General features: G+C 36.7%; 1 protein-coding gene across 1 annotated transcript in view; it reads right to left on the bottom strand.

Annotated features, from left to right (window-relative positions):
- Positions 1 to 212: 212 nt before the first annotated feature.
- Positions 213 to 18096, bottom strand: part of STK3 (serine/threonine kinase 3) — a 122116-nt gene continuing 104232 nt past the window's right edge. Inside the window, exon 11 of the mRNA XM_050315215.1 lies at positions 213 to 2160. Within this exon, the coding sequence (XP_050171172.1) occupies positions 2002 to 2160 (159 nt within the window). The 3' untranslated portion in view covers positions 213 to 2001. The remainder of the gene's footprint in view (positions 2161 to 18096) is intronic.

Genomic DNA, 18096 nt, shown 5'->3' with positions numbered 1-18096 from the left:
TTTTTCCTGCATTATGATTATAATCTAACGACACAGTGACATGATCATACCATTATTTACTTTACATCGTTTCACTGTATAAATGTGAGGCATAAGACTAGCAGGTTCATTTTATCTCGCCTAAAGTAACTTTTATGGATCTTCTGTGTTCTTGCATCTTCACAAGGAATGGTCACTGCTGTAGGAAATACGAAGACAGTTGAGGGTACGGATGTTCTAACAATCAATCAAGATTTATTTGACTCTAGGGTTTACATGTCAGAGCGTGGTGTACATGCAAACACGTAGAGAATGACAACCACAACAACGGCTCAAACCCAAGTCCTGGTCCCAGCACGGCTGTAGAATGCTGACCTCATGAAAACTTTTGGTTTCCTTTTGCATAAGCTTTGTGATATAATGCACCATTTCCAAAATCTGCACTGTTCCATCTAAATGGTCCATGTATGATGACAGTAAATGTTAAGAGGTATGAGATGATTACTAACTTCCAGAAAACATTTAACAGAAGATGCCCATACAGTAGTCACCATTAAAATTTTAACAGTTAAAGGCTGAATGTAAAGATCTTTTCAGCTGTACTGTATAAAGAAGTATGACTATCACAGTGAAGTTATTTACATAAAAGGCAACAATAGTAAATATTTCAATAGAGAACACAGTAGATTGTTCAGAAAGTGGGTCACGTTTTCTGCTAAGTATGAAATATTTCTTGCAATGTTGCAAATTCTACCTACTAGGTATTTCACAATATAAACCAGATAGAATAACTTGTAAAAAGTTATTAAGAGTTTGGTCCTGCATTTCTGATTCCCCAAAATCTACCAACAGAAAAGACTACAGGAATATTGAATGTTTAGTGACTGCAGGACAAAACTCTCAAAAGGACTGTAAAATGTTGCTTCTTTTCTGTACTTATTAAATATAAGTATTAATTTTATTTTCTTTGGCTTTTAAATTACTATCCCTTTGTATCTATAATGTGAAAACAAAACAAACCCAAACCACTAATAACTCCCCTCTCCCCTCAAAACAGTGATAAAGAAACCCAAATGAACCAAAAAAACATCCAAAAAGTGTAGCTGTTACTTCATTATAAAACTGTGGTGCAAAATAGAGGTTTCTACTGGTCAGAATTGCAATAGCAATTGGAAGTTTACACTGAAGGAGTGACTGCAAGTATTGCTTCTTCTGAATAACAAAAATCAGAACTGATTAGGCACTTGTTTTCTTGTTTAATGACAGCTGACTCAGTGTGCGTAGAAATGACAGAAGTACTCTAAAAATCCTCTGTAGTGTAACAACTGTAACTGCTCAACTACAACCACAGTCCCTGATTCAGGAGAGCAGAAGAACATGTGCCTGTTACTTACTTTCTGCTTAAATCCTATTGATACAAAAGGGCTGGATACATGTTCAAATGCTGTCCTGAATTGGGCTGCTCGCTGAAATTGGAAATTTTTAAAAGATAATAAGAGTGGTGAGCAACTTTTCATTATACTGTAATACCAGTTTTATCTAATCTGACTCTGCTCTCCACAATATTATCCTAATACTTCCCAACATAAAAGGAAACAGGCATAAAATAAATAGGATAACCACAGATTACATAATAAATATGCTACTAAGTGGAAGAAAAATACATTGCAATATAAGGCTCGGTAGTGTTGCACAATCAAGAAATCATTCCAGGTGCTCCAAAACACAATTCCCAATGTACAACACCAAATTACCACTATACACCTGAAAAAGATTGGGAAGCAACAGATAAAACTTGTATTACATTAAACATTTGAAAATGCAAACAAGTGGTGATGTGTTTCTCTGTCTTTGCAGAGTACCATATGTATATTCTTTCACTGCTCCAATTGTCATTGCTTGTGAAGGAAATTTCAACAGACTGGGTTTTTGAAAACTCTTATAATCCAATTCCTTCGGACTGTTACAAAGTTACCAGTGTCCACAGTGACTCATAGTATTATGTCTGAAAGTTAAACAAACTCAGAAATTTTGCTGCCTCCGTTTCTTTGCATCCATCGCATCTAGGATGGGTTGCCTCTTTGCCGTGTACCTCTGACGGAGCTCCTCAATTTCTCGTTCCATCATAGGGTCCAAAGCTTTTAATCTCATCTGTAATTCTTCCAAACTCAGATTCTTTAACTGTAAAACAACCAAACAAAAGAACAACCACAAAAAAAAACCACATTAGAAAGTGTTTACAATAAAAATGAAACTCACTACCTTCCATAGTCCTTTAATTTACAGTTGTAGTGTTTTTACACACTTTGAATGTATGTATACATGTATATAACTGTTAATACAACCAAAAGCCTCAGTATGCTCCATAGTAAATAATCTAACAGCATATGAAAACAAACACACATAGTACATTTAATTAAAAAAAAATCACTTTGCAAACCTTGCAAATAAATTGCAAATAAATATAGAGCTGGAGTTTAACTCATTAGGCTGTTATGAATATAACAGCATACACAGTTATATTCAAGTATATAAATTATACTGCCTAATCAAATACTTCTTACTGAACATCAGTCTCCTACAGAAGCCAGAAAAAAGTAGACAGCTGCTGTAAGTCATAGTCTGACAGATATTCAGAGGTACTTTCTGATAAGAATGACAAGGCACCTGCCTTCCTCAACAGACTAGTCAAAGCAAATTGCTAGCAAAGTGTTTAAATAATACATGAAATAACTTCCTCAATTCATGGGGGGGTTACCTTTGACCAAGTTCTTGTCTTTCTAAAAATAGTTTTTACACAATGTTTAACAGTTCATTACATTTCATTCAATAAAAATGACTGGTCATATAACAAGTAAATCACTCTGCTGTCTTGCTGGCTGCTGCCAATAAAGGCTGGAGTTTTGTTAGGTACTGGGGCATGTCAGGCACTCCTGCTCCACCTGCTATTGCAGAGAAGAATCTACATTTGAAATGTGTTCCTTGGTCTGGTCTATGTATTTTTTTCCTGATGTAGCTTACTGCCTTTCTGCATTTCTCTATTGTCAGAATTGCCTATGTGCCAGTTATTCTTCAACGAGTATGAAAAATATCAGCAAATTTCAAATAGCACAAATAATTTCCTCCTAGGAAAGGGGTAATCTTTATTTTGTTTGCAAATATTCTGACGTTGCAAACAAGCATACTACCTAACTCATGGGTAAAAATATACCAATTTTCTGAATCAATTACTAATGAGTCAATACTTTGTTTATGAATCTAGGGCAGGCTTCCATCAACACAGTCTGATCTGTTTTCCCTGAGGAAAATACTGATCTTTATTTTTATCAGTGATTGAGGCATATAAATTAGCAACACATACTGCTACATACAGTCCAAACCTGAGTATTATGACTTCTACTAACAGACCACATTGTACATACTATTCTCTGCTTTTCTCTGGCTGCAATTACAGCTGTGCAATACTTTTTTTTCCTTCATAAACATGTTACCACAGAGGCATTACTACCATTCCTGATTGGTTTGGCCCTGGCCAGCAGCAGGTCCCCCTGGAGCCAGCTGGCACTTGCTCTGCCAGACATGGGGAAAGCTTCTGGCAGCTTCTCACAGAAGCCACCCCTGTAGCGCCCCTGCTACCAAAACCAGGCCACACAAACCCAACACACCTATGCAGAACACATTCTTACTCTGGTCAATACTGTTTCAGGTTGATTGCTTTTTTTACATGTCTTCTAACAGTACTGATGCTGTCACCTCCCAGAACCAAACTTCTGCCAGGGAAGTACAACACGTTTTACTTTTTTTGTCATTTTGTCTATCTTTTTGCATCCTATGTGACCAGCTTCATTTAGATTAGTATTTTCAGCGAACCAAAGAATAGTTACTTGCAGTCAATACTACTTCTGCCTGCAGGAGGAGCACACCACACCTTACATATTTTGTTTACAACCCTAGTCAAATCATACTGATGAAAATTTTGGCCAAAACAGGCACTTGGAAAATAGATATGAGTTCCTGTCTACAGACCCGAATTCTGTAGCAATAAGCTGAGAAGGAAGGAGATAATGTAGAACCAAAAATGGACTCTCAGAAGTCACAAAGTCAAAGGGTGCAGTGTAAATCTCGACTCCTGGCTTCCATGTGTCCCACACAGGAGTCAGGAGCAAGGACACGTATCTGAGATACTCAGTGGTGCTTGGGGTCCATGGATTTAGATGAAGGCGTCTGGAACTCATCAGCCACACTTGGCCAGCACATACCTGTAGCCATCCAAACTTTTCAAGGGGTGAAAGCCAAAGTTTTGGTGGACGTAGCACACTATAATCTTAATCCACCCTTGACAGCAACAGAGGTAAATAAAACCTCTAGGCCAATGATGTTTTCAATATGATAAAATTAGATTTCATTAGTAATTCCATAATGCATGAGTTACCATTGCAAGCCTCCAGTCTATCAAACTAAATTATGGAACACTGCTATTAAGCTGGTGCAACGGAAACAAACAAATGTATTTTCAGGGTTTAAATTGTTAAGAAAACAGACATTCGATCAAAAAATAATCTGCATCAAGTTTGTTGTATTTACTTGAAAAAACAAATTCTTCCTAGCAACTGCTTAAATGAATCTTACAGATGCAACAAGCCTTATTAGGCTTGATTAAAAAAATATGGATTGTTAATACTATATTCTGAGTCATCTATTTTCCCATCTGCTAGTAATTCCTGCAATATGAACGATCAACAGAATGGCTAACAACAATAATTGCAACAATGGTAATTGCAAAAGGGGGTTGCCCATAGCACTCTCTAAGATTTAACCAGTGCATGTCTTGGGTTGTGCTGTGTGTTAAGGGTCTCAGGTAAGAGAACCCTAACTCTCTTCAACTGTTCACTTCCCTCTGCTGAGTTTTCTTTTCTGTTGTGGAATGAGCTCTACCTGATGGCTTCAAACTCTAATTTTAGTGGTATAAAAAGTTAGACTTGAGTCAGAGTCCAGAAGGTAAAAGGAGGGCCTTTCTGACCAGTTCATCTCTGAGTTCACACCCAGCATCTGTGAATCTCACTAATGAAGTTGTCACATGCTTGTGCACAAGGAAATATTCCACGGCTACTGTTGCCTGTTTAGCTGCTCCTGTGCAGCAACAGGAGGAAACTGTTCCATGTTTGCTTATCCAGCAAATCCTGCTGACCTGTCTAAGCAGTGTCAGGTGATGACGAGCTATCTCGGACACCCACTGGCCACACATCAGAGCTCTGACTTGCTGCCATCCCCACTCCTGCTGTCACTACAGACACAAGAAAACAAACCTGGATGGGGAGTGGAGCAAGAGCATTTATTTCAGGTTGTCTGAAGAGCAAGTGTCCTTGTTGTAACTCACAAAGTCATGCAAATACAAAAAGTACCTCATTTACTGTAACTGTTTTTGCAATTTATGGGAGAGAAGGACTGACAACCTAACTTTCTAAAGCCAAAGTCCACTCCAAGGACTGCAGTTATCTTAAGCATTTTGAGGGGTAAAATAAGCACATAGCACTAAGAGGAAGTTAAAGATGGACAAGTTCATGTAATTTAAAATATTTTTCTAGGGATAAAATTGTATACAAATTCTTCATGATTAATTCCTATTTTCACTAGTAGAATTCTCTCTGCTCTGACATTAAAAGTGAATATAATTTTAGCAGCACAAAGCTAAATCTTAGTCACTACCATCAATGTTTTTCAGCTCTATAGGACTTTGCTTAGCTTCACACAAAGTGACATTTCAATAGAAACCACCAAGAGGAAAAAAAAGCAAGTTTTCTACAGCATTAGTGCATACTATAATTTGCATACCTTTTCTGAATACTGCCCAGGACTCTCCTTTGAACACATTAAATACTGCCAATACTAAAATTCAAAAATCATGAGTTGAGTCCTCTACCTTCATTAAATTACCCTTAAAAATAGATTCTTAAAATAAGATGTTTTTATGTGATCGAGAGGTATCTTTTTATTTCCCTTTTCATTTCTAAGTCATCAGGAGGTAGCTAGAATCTAAGTATTTCTGCAACTAAAAAAGGTTAAAAAGCTCAGGGGGAAAAAAATCTAGTAGCCAAAAACTTTAATGAGCAATTCTGACTCTCTGGGAACTGAAGTCTAAGGAAAAACATAGATTATCACAAAAAGTAATGTAAAATTAGCAATAATGTCAACTTTTGCCTGTTGCAATTTTACCCAGTTCCTGACAAAACCAGTAAGGTAGTGTGCATTAATGTTTCATCAGATCCTAAACAGTTCAAATATATTTTACATTGTTTCTACCTTCTACAGCAACTGGTGTTCGTGTAGCTGTTAGGTATATAATTTTCACTAAAATTAAGAATGCAACACAGAAGAGACTGAACATGGAAAAATAAATTGAAGCAATGTCTCTCAAAAACCTGGCAGCCTGTAAACATCCATTAATAGGCACCTTTGAGACCAATTCTTTAGTATCTGACTGATAAGTGTAAAAAATAAATTTAAGTGTACAGAAGGAAAAAATCCTACCATTCTCTCTATATAACCATATAACAATATACACTGCCATTTACACAGTGTATATTGTTACACTACACGCCTGAGTCTACTGAAGCATGACACTTTAATTTGCTATCACTTTCTCTTTACAATTGCATCATCCACCACAAACATTTTTAAAAATCACTTTTAGAGCATCACAGGCAAAAATTGACAGTTTAAAATTCCTTAGAGAAGATCCTGGTGGTTTTTATAAATTGTGATCTTCTATACCAGGAATGTCAAGATTAATGGTACAGTTTGTCCTGAAGAATACTATAAATATTTACTGAAGTTCCCAATAGAGTAAATAAGCTAAAACTTTGGAAAAACACTCCATCTGGATACTCATCACGATATTTAAATTTCATTGCAAATATACCCACACAGTGCTGATGGCAAAGTAGCTACCACACCTGATCTAAAAATATACAGGATTTCCCCCCCCCCAGCCCTTTCTGCTTTTGGAGAAAAAAAAGCTATGGGAAGAAAAACAAACAACCCCCAAAACGCCTTTTCAAATATTATCAAAGTTATAAAGCTTTTAAAGGAAAATTAATTCTTTAGCTAGAGCTCTTAGTGTATTAAGTAGGTAGAATCAAAAAGTCAGCATTTTATCCTTATTCATCTGTAGCTCTCTTGCAGTTAAGGGCAAGTGCTCTTAAATTCTTTCGTACTGTACTCAGCTATCAGCAGGAACATTACACTACCTTTGAATTAACCACATCACATTTCAGCAACTGCACTTATCATTCCACTACAAAAACCCAAATCTTACCTTCATATCCAAAAGTTTTCTCAAGTTAAGGCACTGCCTCCCTGACATCTGATTCTTTCATGAGATCATTTTTAAAATACTCAGAAAATACCAGTATTACATTTTTGTAAAATTCCATTAATCTACATGTAAATGCAAGCTGTATGAAGAACAAAGATACAAGCTATTAGGAATGAGAAACATTTTAAAAAATAAAAATGTTCACTTAGGACACCCAAACATCCTAATGATAAAACAAAAAATGAAAGATGCTCTTAGTTCTGCTAAAATATTTTGTAAGTGCAAATCTATAATGAAAAGTGAAGTTAAATGTAAGTAACATGAAATAGGAACCCTGAGGTTAAAAAAAAGAGCTGTATTAAAATCTACAATTTTTAAAAAATGCATAATGATATACTTTAAAGGCATTTTTTCTCAATAGTTCCATTTAAGATTATTTTTCAAGTAGGAAGAAAAATGTATAATAATGAGTTGTGACACAGGAAGATGCATGCACAGCAATAACCTTGAAGTTAAAACTAGACCCAGAAAAGCATTTAACCTGAAGAGCAATGCAAGAGGCTAAAAGAATTTTAAACCTCAAACCTTAGTGTCCTCCTGAGGGACAATGCAAGTGAATCTCAATTTTCTTAGAGGCATAAAATGTTGATACTCAAAACTAAACCAACAAAACTACATATTCCTAGCAGGGAAAGGCTGTTGGAAGAGAGATGCACCTTCCAAACCCAAAATGCACACACAAATTTGTATCTTATTTGCTGGGAAATGCTGACTTAGTTATATTCTTTACAAGGAAGAAAATTCAGTTCAGTTTAAAACAGGCAATTCAGAAAGGACCTAGGAAAATAACAGGTCATCCTTAATAAATGGAAAAATGATAGACATACTGTTTGCTGGGGTTTGTTTCATGCAGAAAGCATTCTGGTAGTCACGTACAAGAGAGGATGGGTTTCAACCACTTTTGATACAAGATAGACAGAAAAAATCCTGTAGTCCAGAAACTCAAAGTAATTTATAGGCAACAAATGCCAGGTTTATTAATCACTGGGAGAAGGAAGAAAATACAGCAAAGGCAGCAAAAAACTGTCAGGAGAACTGAGACATCAGTCGAAAGAGGCCTGCAAAACATCAAAAGTGTAGAATCTGAACTTGCAGCAAGGGAACAAAGACTGGGCTAAACCGAGAGATTTAACTGAGCTCTTAGTCGTGGCACGAAGAAGAGATCCCTGCCTCAGAAAGGCCTGCAGGTTACCACCCGAGATAGGGATGGGGGGCTGATGACAGCCAAGACCACCTGAGCTTGCTCAAGCACCAACACACAGCCCATGGATGCTGCACAGAGAACTGCAGTGAACTGGGAGGGAAGAAATCCCCCAGACTGAAGCGATCAGCATCAAATTTTCTTTTCTGTACAACTTTAAAAATGTAAGAGAAGCACTGCTGGTTTTTAAAGAATGCGTCTCAGCCCGGAGTTCCTCAAAAATTCTTTATTACTTCCTCAATAATTTTCCTGAAATCTTTTTACCTCCCCACAGAACTTCTTGACTACCTGTTTAGTTTGATGTGTTTCACAGTCTTCCTAAGCACTGGAAGAATTCACCTTAAACAACAGTTTATTAACTCTTCCTAATGCTGCCTTCTATTGAAGCCTTATCAATAAATCATACTAATCAGACAGATACTGCAGAGTTTCAGCTGGTTCATTAAAGTGGATTTAGTTTTTCTTTTGTCAAAATGCACTGGTCCCACATTTGGGAAACATACCTTAAATAAACACTGACTATTAAATAAGATTTAATGAACCTCATGAAATCCACTGCATGATGGGCTAAATCTGGTAGACAGCCACCGTCTTGTTAAATTAGATCTAAAATAAATTAACAAATACAGAAAGGGATATGCTATCAACTACTTAGCTAGCAGCTTTTAAATAACATACAGTATCTTTTTCCTTTACAAACACGTAGTAGACCACTCTCACTACAAATGATATACTAAGAAATATCCTGAAAATACAGAACTAGATAATCACGGAATCTGTCATGTCGAAACACATTAATCAAGAATTCCATCTGCCAACATACAACTAAAAGTAACACTAAATTAAAAAAATTGACCTCTTTCATCTTAACAAACAAGAAACACTGAACAGCACACTTAACCATAATCGAAATCTAGTCTCTAAAATACAACCTACCTTGTGAAAAGTGTGATGCTCACTATGTATTAATTTAGAAACTACATTTATTGATTGAACAAGATTCAATGATTCAGTGGCATATTCACTTACTGAGTCCAGAACTGCCAAAATCATTTGCCAAAGAAATATTTTATTATCAAACATTTTTTCCATGACTCAAACATTAGTGCAATTAAGACAAATATTAGCACAGTTCTTTCTTATGTTCCCAGTATTACCTCCAAGGAAGGTCTACAGCATTTCATCTATTTGCTTTCTCACAGAGGACAGAACAACACTAGGTTACTTAATTAGGTTTTTCAGATCATAATCTGCAGATACAGTTCTGATTTACTACTCAATGCAAACAGGTACTGAACAAGCTTTTGTGCCAGTGCTGTTAATTAATCCCCATCCAAATCTAGAGTGCCCACTATTCCCCTTCTGCACCTCTGGAGTAAATGATGCCAGTTACAAGCCCACAATTCAGGAGTGGTCCGAGCTCTGCAAACCCTTATGATGTGACCAAAGTCTCGGCAGAATCTTTCTGGCCTCTGCTGGTTTTCCAATTCATCTCTTCAGCGATTACCTAGGGTTCAGTTATGCTTCAGTTTTCTAGACTTAAAAATCCATAACGAAAAGCAAGATAATTATAAAATCTTATCCATTGCACAGTGTATCAGCAATGAAAAGGCTACACACGTTGCACTTGAACATTGGTTAAATTCAGTATTCAAATGCAGAACATTGGTAATGTTCAAGTTCTGTAACTTCAAATCTAAATCCCTCTCCAGAAAAACTGTTGGGAATTTAATCCAGCTTTTAAAATTGATTTTCTGTTCATGATTTGGAAACTGAAGTAGAACCAAGGGCCTCATCTATATTATTTCCAACCCTCACTACCAGGGCAGGAAATAATGTGAGCTCCCATCCAGCACATTCCTGGACCACATAAAAAGCATAATGAAAATGTGAGCCAGACAAATGCGTTCCTCAAATGCAAGGTGTCAGAACTCCAACAAAATCCATGCTCAAAGCAGTCAGCTGTTATATACTACACAGGCTCATCTGTAAATAAAATTATGTGTTTCACAACTGCACTTTCAGAAATAATTAAATGCGAAAGAAAATTTTATTTCAATTTACAGTGCCTTTTAAAAGCAGTTCCCTTGTTTTGACCATCTTCATAGCAGTGCTTTTCCAAAGTAAAAATCAAAATGTAAAAGTTGAGGTTATTAAGTGCTCTCCTAGTTTATTTAGAATACAGCACTGGGGTTTCTGCTTACAGAATTCTGCAGTTGGAATGGTATCCTGCACTCAAAACCGTAACACTCAAGAGAGATAAAGCACAAAATAATAGGACTGGTCACGTATTAAGTGACATTATTCAGTTTGTAAGAATAAAGAGCATGTGAATAACTCCCTCATCACTGACAGATCTGACAGATATGCAAGAACATAAACAGATGCAGGAAAACATAGGTTTGATGTCAAAATGACTGCATATCTGTCCTGGACTTTAAATATTAATTTAACAACACACATGGATTACTTCTTGATCCAGTTATTGCACAAGTCTGGATGTGGGCACTAGAATTCACTGTCAAGGAAAAACTACTCTCAGAGAGACATGTAAATATATAGCACACATTCCTGAATTGATGCAAATGAAATTCACCTTATGTGGCAGAAGGATACCGGACTAGCAAGAGGAGGAATCATGAGTATCTTTAAAACATCTAGATCCTGTCACAACCAGAAAACAGCACCACATCAAATAGTTTAAAACTAAGAAGTAACACTCAGTAACAAACCCCAAGAACATCAAAAATGCAATAATTTAAGGAGTCCTCAGTACTAGTCCCCTCTCTCCTTTTCACCCCAAACAGAGAAATGTATTTTCATTTGCAAACTCAAATGATTTTCTAGGTAGACTCTACTGGTGACAGAGAAGTGGTTTTTGGCTTTAAGCCACCATCGTCTGAAATGCTGTCACTGTGAAAAACTTTGAAAACAAAGTGCCTTGTTGAACTACCACAAATATTGAGTAGGGGACCGACTAGTCAATTCTTTTCCCCCAGAATAAACAAACTGCCAGCTCAGGTTTGGAGAGGGAAAAAAACAGACTACTTTTTCTGCCTAATGTCTTTGAGAACTGCACTGCTGCTGACACAGCTGGAGACCTTGCATTCTTATGGTCTGAAATCAGAGGGTAATCAAAGACTAGATGTCCCAGCACCCTATCATCACAGAAGTTACACTAGCAATTTAAGAATGCTATAGACACAAAGAAAGCAATGTTTTGTTGTTTTTTTTTGACACCAGTGAAAAGCCAACGTTTTCATTATAATATTCCTACTTCCTCTCATACACACATATATATGCGCGAAGTTGAAATTACAAATGTTGTATAAGCCATCAGAATTCTCAATGCTGTAAAATCAAACACACTAGAGAAAACAAAAAGTAACTTAAGCAAATTATTTTCTTACAATGAATGTCAAATTCACCAAAGGCTCCATTAAAAGGCACAATGATTGCAAGTAATGACTTCAAAATATTTTAAATTACCGATTATGAAGAGGTATTTTAAAGTAGTAACATAACCACGCTGCATACAAAAAAAACTGTGGGACTGGCCCATCAGTTAATTTTGTAATGTACATAACTTGCTTCCATTTTCATTAGTGATTCTGACTTTGTACTCTCATTCACAGAGGTATTGCATTCTTGCAGTCCTCACTCATTTCAACCTCAGACCACTTTCCTCTTTCCTCCATCAGTATCTCTTATTGATTTAAATACAATCTTAGAGAAAATTTGCTGGGTTTTGCCATTAATATCTCCAAACATCATCAATTCTGGGAGTTTGTATTTATGCCATCTGATGGTCTGTACTGCACAGGGAATTCTAGTGGTTATGAATTAAATGCCTACTAAGGTGGTTGATGATGATGTTGCTAGAATGCTAGTCACATTTACCAGACCTTGATCATTAGAATAATAATAGTAAAGGAATATTTTCTGTAATTTAACAATTTCTCCTACTTCAACAAATGTATTCTATTTATCCTCTCCTAAGTAGCATCACAGTGCATAGCAAGTTGCATAGAAGCAACAACATTGCAAAATTACAGGGCAATTTAAATTAATCATATTAATTTGTTTAATTATGCTGAAAATATTTCACCTCTTTCTCAGCACTATAATGTAAAATTTTGGAAGCAATATAATTTGAAAATTGACAAATTTGCTATTTAATGTTGCCATAACAACCATAGAAAATTGTGTAAGAAAATACCAAGCAATAAAGGATGAAATGCCATAGAAACAGATAAGAATAGAACAAGTTGTGTCAGTACTAGCCTTAAGGAAAACTTTAGGCACAGAAAACCTCATGGACAAAATTATGAAGAGATGGAGAAATAGAAAAGGGCAGTTAATGTTGGGAAATCAAAAACGTAGCTATATGGCATAGTGCCAATGTTCTCCAACAGAGATTACATGCAGATTAATCAAAACCTCTATGAAAACTAAAACACATTAGATAAAAATTCAGCAGAGATTATGTCAGACTTGTTTCACCTTTTTTTTTTTTTAAATCTCTTGCTTATAACAATACTGCTGCAGTGTTGCATGATATAAATAGTAAAAAGCCCTCAAAACCTGAATACGGTAATAGCTAAATTGCTGCCAGTTCTACACGGTTTTCTACAACTCCCTCCAGCAGAAGGAACTAACAATTGACTTAGGAAGTTATGAAGGAATTCAAATGTAGGGATCCATTTTCCTGTAGGTCAATACTACTACTTCCCACTACTACACTGTATAATAAATGAAAACATGAGATGATATCATTTCATCTCTGCTCCTCACCTTTCCAATGACCTTTCAGAGGAAACATCCTGGAGCCTGAATTTTGTTTAACATGGAAGTCATACAGGCTGGATAATATGACATTCCTACCTATGAGCAAAACATCTTTAATGCATTTATTTCTCCTTAAATAAAAATAAAATGTTATACAGATATCTCTATATCAAACCTAGAATCAATACACAGGCCAGTCCAAAGTAAAAGTTTATGTTCAGTAGAAGAAATAGTACATTTACAGCTCTTTGTTTAAACAATTAACAAGTTAAAATGGAATCTCTCTCTAGTAAAAATCCATTTTGGATGTTATCCACTGCCTTGTATTGACAGCATAATCAGGAGAAACACCTTCTTCTCACATCTCTCTTGCTTCAAAGGGCAAAAAAGCAGATGGGATTAAAATGGAGCTCAAACCAAAGATGGTATATTTAGATTTGATTCAGCAGACATATGGAAACCATTACATAAAGAAAGGACTTGTTGCATAAAAACATTCAGGTGAGATGCAACTTAACTAAAGACAAGAATCTTGGGAGCAGCATAAAAAATGACAGAGACTAAGGAAGTAGCTTAATTCCACACTAAATCTAACCTAGTGACAGGAGGTAGCCTGAAGGGTCAGTCCCACTGTCTGAAACCCTCAGGCTCCTGACCAGTTCCTTGCATGAGGTCCACCAATTCTGCAGCTGCAGGGTGAGCTGGGAGAAAGGAGTGAGGAGGACAAGGAGGAGTCAGACATAGTTCAATTGACTCAGCTCTCTGGCTACCACCTCACTGCTATGACTGACACATGGAGAGAAACAGGAATGAGCCGGTGCTCCATACATTCTGCCATGCCTCTCTTTTCATAGCTCCCATCTCCTGACGTGTGCCTGGGGTATGCCACCCATCTGTCCCTGGTTCCAAGCTACAGAGGCCACAGTCAACCTTTCAGCAGGCCAAAGACCTCAGGCTACAACCTGAGCATAGGTGTCAATCAATCAGGATCTCTCTTCTCAGAGGCAAATTAGTGGTGGTAGTATTGAAAACTGGAGCAAATGAACTCCTTTGAAGCCTTCACCCTTGCTGAATTTGGACAATACAATTCAAAAGTTATTAGGACACCTGCACAGTCACATAAGTTTAATTTTCTCATGAAACAGCCAAAACAATAATATGTGGCTAGATGGCACAAAAATAATCTTTTTACAAGGTAATTACAAATTGGAAACACCAACACAATTAAATATTAGCAGAAAGCATGTAGTAAAAACTGAGCATCACATTTTGGATGAGTATAGGTTGGGGTAGATCATAAAAATCTATGAAAGATGGCTGTGATTTTATGACAAAGTGAATAAAACTGATTTTATACAGTACAACTACTAAATCTTATAAAATATTTCCACAAAGCTCTGGCAACAGGATTAGTAGTTTCCTTCAAATTCAGTCTGCCTGCAGAACTGTAAACAAATTTAAATACAACAGTGGGGGATTCTGCAGGGCTGGAGTCAACCAACACTGCAGTTTTTCTTTTCCTGGTATTCACAGTACTTTGGAAGAAACTTAGAGACGGTGTATCCTCAGGACATTTTAGGATTCATGGTATTTGACAGTGACCAAAAAACAGCAGGACATCTGAAAACCCAACAAGCTGTAAGTGAAAACTTAATGCCAGCAAGCAAAGTTGTTGTACCAGTTATTTCTTGTGGGTTTGGGAATAGAAGAATTAGAAAACGCAATTTTAAACATTTTTCTTATTTCGTAGTATTTTTTTAAATGCCAAAAGCCCACAGCAAATGTTCTGTATATTCCCTGTCCCACATCATCATGACATATGTGTCAGTTTAAAGGATACAACTAATTTCAGGTGACTGCTTCGAAAATTTCAAAATCAGAAGAAGTCTCAGATGGCTACTGTCAACAACAAAGCTCTGACTGAACATGGCTCAGTTTAACCTATAAATATGTATACCCTAAAAGTAAGATATCACTTCTTAACATGAACTCCCACACACCAAAACTAGAACCCCTTCTATACTCAAAATGTGAAGTGGCCTTGTATGTCCACTCAAAAAGGAAGAACTAGAAAGGAAATTTTAGCAAGGAAGAGTCAAGAAACTCTCCATTAATTATTCCTATGACTGTCTATCTAGATCCTAAAGCACCAGTGTCAGCATGAGCCTGACATTTACCAAAAACAACTTTATGACATTTACCAAACTTCTGAGATGACTTCTGTACATCTCCCTACTCCTGCAGATCTACAAAGTCCTGCTGTATTTACAGGAAAATTCTATCTCTTGCTGGTTTCCAAAGCAGACATGGCTGCTACTAAAAAAAAAAAAAAGAAAAGCATCATTTTGACTCTGTACTTTTGTCCTTGTAAGTCAACATATGGGTTTTTAGTGTACATTTGTAGCAAATAGTCAACAGTAACCACCACAACAAGGAGAAAAACTCCCTTGAAGAATACATCAAGCATGAAAGGCATTACTCCTACATAAAAATAGAGATTACATGTTCATGAATGCATTGAAGACAGCAATTCTAGTTAAATTTCACAAAAAGCGAGCTGTGATCATGGAATGCCTTGGCACCAAACACCATGTACTTAAGACAAGTACAAGGCAAAACAAAGCATGTAGCTGATGGCATAATCAGATAAAAAAAATAAAACTACTCCTAAAAAACTCCATATGGATAAGCCAGCATGCTTTCACTTAAATATCTGACACTTACTCAATTGATAGCCACCTGCATACAACGTTCTTGGTAGATTTAAAATTATGTTTTTCTTTCTTCCTTTTTTTTTTCAGTTAAAGAATAAAATATTCTTCAAGCTAGTTCCCAGCACATCAAGCACAAACATGCTTCAGAAATGGAATGTGTCTTATTTTAATCTTTCACCTTTGCTCAGTTGAAGAAACTTGTATTGTTAATAACAAGAGGTAAACCAGATCTTACTTAAATTATGATTTATGCTATGTATTTATATATTCTCAGGAACACTGCATTCCAAATTGATAACTACTTGGTTTTGTGGGGTTTGTGGAGTTTATTTTTTCTGTTTGTGTTTGTGGGTGGGGGTTTTTTTGGTTGGTGGTTATTTTGGTGGGTTTTTTGGGGGTTGTTTGTTTTTTAATGCAGTCAGTCCTGCAAAAGCTAGCAGGATCACCAGGCTCCTGACTCAGTAGTTTCATACATCAGGTAGTTACTTCAATTTTTAGCTGAAAACCTCTAGGATGCATTCCATAAATCATGGTCAGGGAATAGGGGCATTCCCACAGTTCTGGCACCACTTTTTCAAAGGGGACTGCATATTCCCAGTTACATTCCGAGACCCTGCCTGTATAGCCTGTGAATCCTCTTTCTTCTAAAGCCTGGTTAGATGCCAGCACAGCAGTGCATGTATGAACTGTCTCCAGGATGGACACGTGCAGGGTAAGTGAGTTTCCCTGTCCCCCACTGTACAGCTCCTGGGCTGCCGAGGAGCGTGGGCAGCTGCTGCAGCTCACCAGCAGCTACAACAGCTCCAGCAAATGCAGCACAGGTACATTCCACCACCTTTGCCTGCTGTTTGAGATGGGCTTTATAAATGTACAGCTTAGATCACTTGCTTTATATTCCAAATTAACAGAGAGATTATCATGTAATAAGAAAGCAGTGCAATTGGTTGGCAGCAGGTTCCAAGAAATGGATAGTTTTGTGGATCCAAGGTTATCAGGATAACCTGCACAAACAGTGAGTTCACTTACAGTAGAAAACAAGATTATGGAACAAAAATACAGACAATAGGAATCAGGATTAGTTATGTAGCAGTAAACCATGCAAAACAATGAAACGAAATAGGGATCTCTTCAAAAAAATAAGCAGCAATCTGATATGAAAGCAATTTCAAATATTATCATGTTCCCACAATTACAACCAAACCAGCCCAGCAACACCATGTTAATCTTTCTTCCTCATCTGGAACTTTAACAAGCCTAAGTTATAAAACAGATAATGGGACATAAACAGAAGATAAAGAATTATCCCCTCATACTGATTCACTTGTCACAGTTTGTCAGGGCTTGCTGAAATTCTGGTCCTTCCTTGACATAAAAACAAATGGCTAAAGGAATTGCCCAGATATTCTGTGTCAGCATTTTGAAATTTTTCCCTCTGGAAACATGGCATAAGTACAATGCTCACCAACTTGCTTCTGGTGACTGCATTTTTATATGGCTGGCTACTCTTTGCAGGCCTTCTAAGACACCTCTCATCAATTCCTGGTCACTTTGAAACACAGTGAAGGTTTTGATACTCTCACCAAAAAGCACTGCACATTGAAGTCTACAGAAATCATATAAGTAAATGATCTCATCATCAATCATCATGGCTAGGCTTCACGAACAAAGATTTGAAAGGGCTCTACCCACGCTTGCTACAAGCGCGCTGATGGCTAAAAAGGCCAATGCGAGATAGACAAGTCCGGTTGCAAAGTAAATGATCTAGTTCTTTAAATTTTAACTGCATAGCAATATTCAAAATACTAAAGTATAGATATTCCTTGTTTCACCTGAATTCAGCGAGGTAAATTTTATTCCAAAGGGATGGATTTTGGAGAATGGACTTACTTTTCTTAAAAAAAACAAAACAAAACAAAACAAAACAGAGAACCCACAACCAAACAACACGCACACACACACAAAAACAACACACCAAAAACCCCATAAACCAAATCCAAAAACACCCCAATCCCCAAAAGAAAACAACTAAAAAACCAAAC

The sequence above is a fragment of the Myiozetetes cayanensis genome, unplaced genomic scaffold (genome assembly GCF_022539395.1).
Source record: "Myiozetetes cayanensis isolate MyiCay16 unplaced genomic scaffold, myiCay2020 scf1, whole genome shotgun sequence".
Classification (NCBI taxonomy): Eukaryota; Metazoa; Chordata; class Aves; order Passeriformes; family Tyrannidae; genus Myiozetetes; species Myiozetetes cayanensis.
The sequence above is the reverse complement of the archived record's forward strand: the minus strand, read 5'-3'. Positions and strand labels throughout refer to the sequence as shown.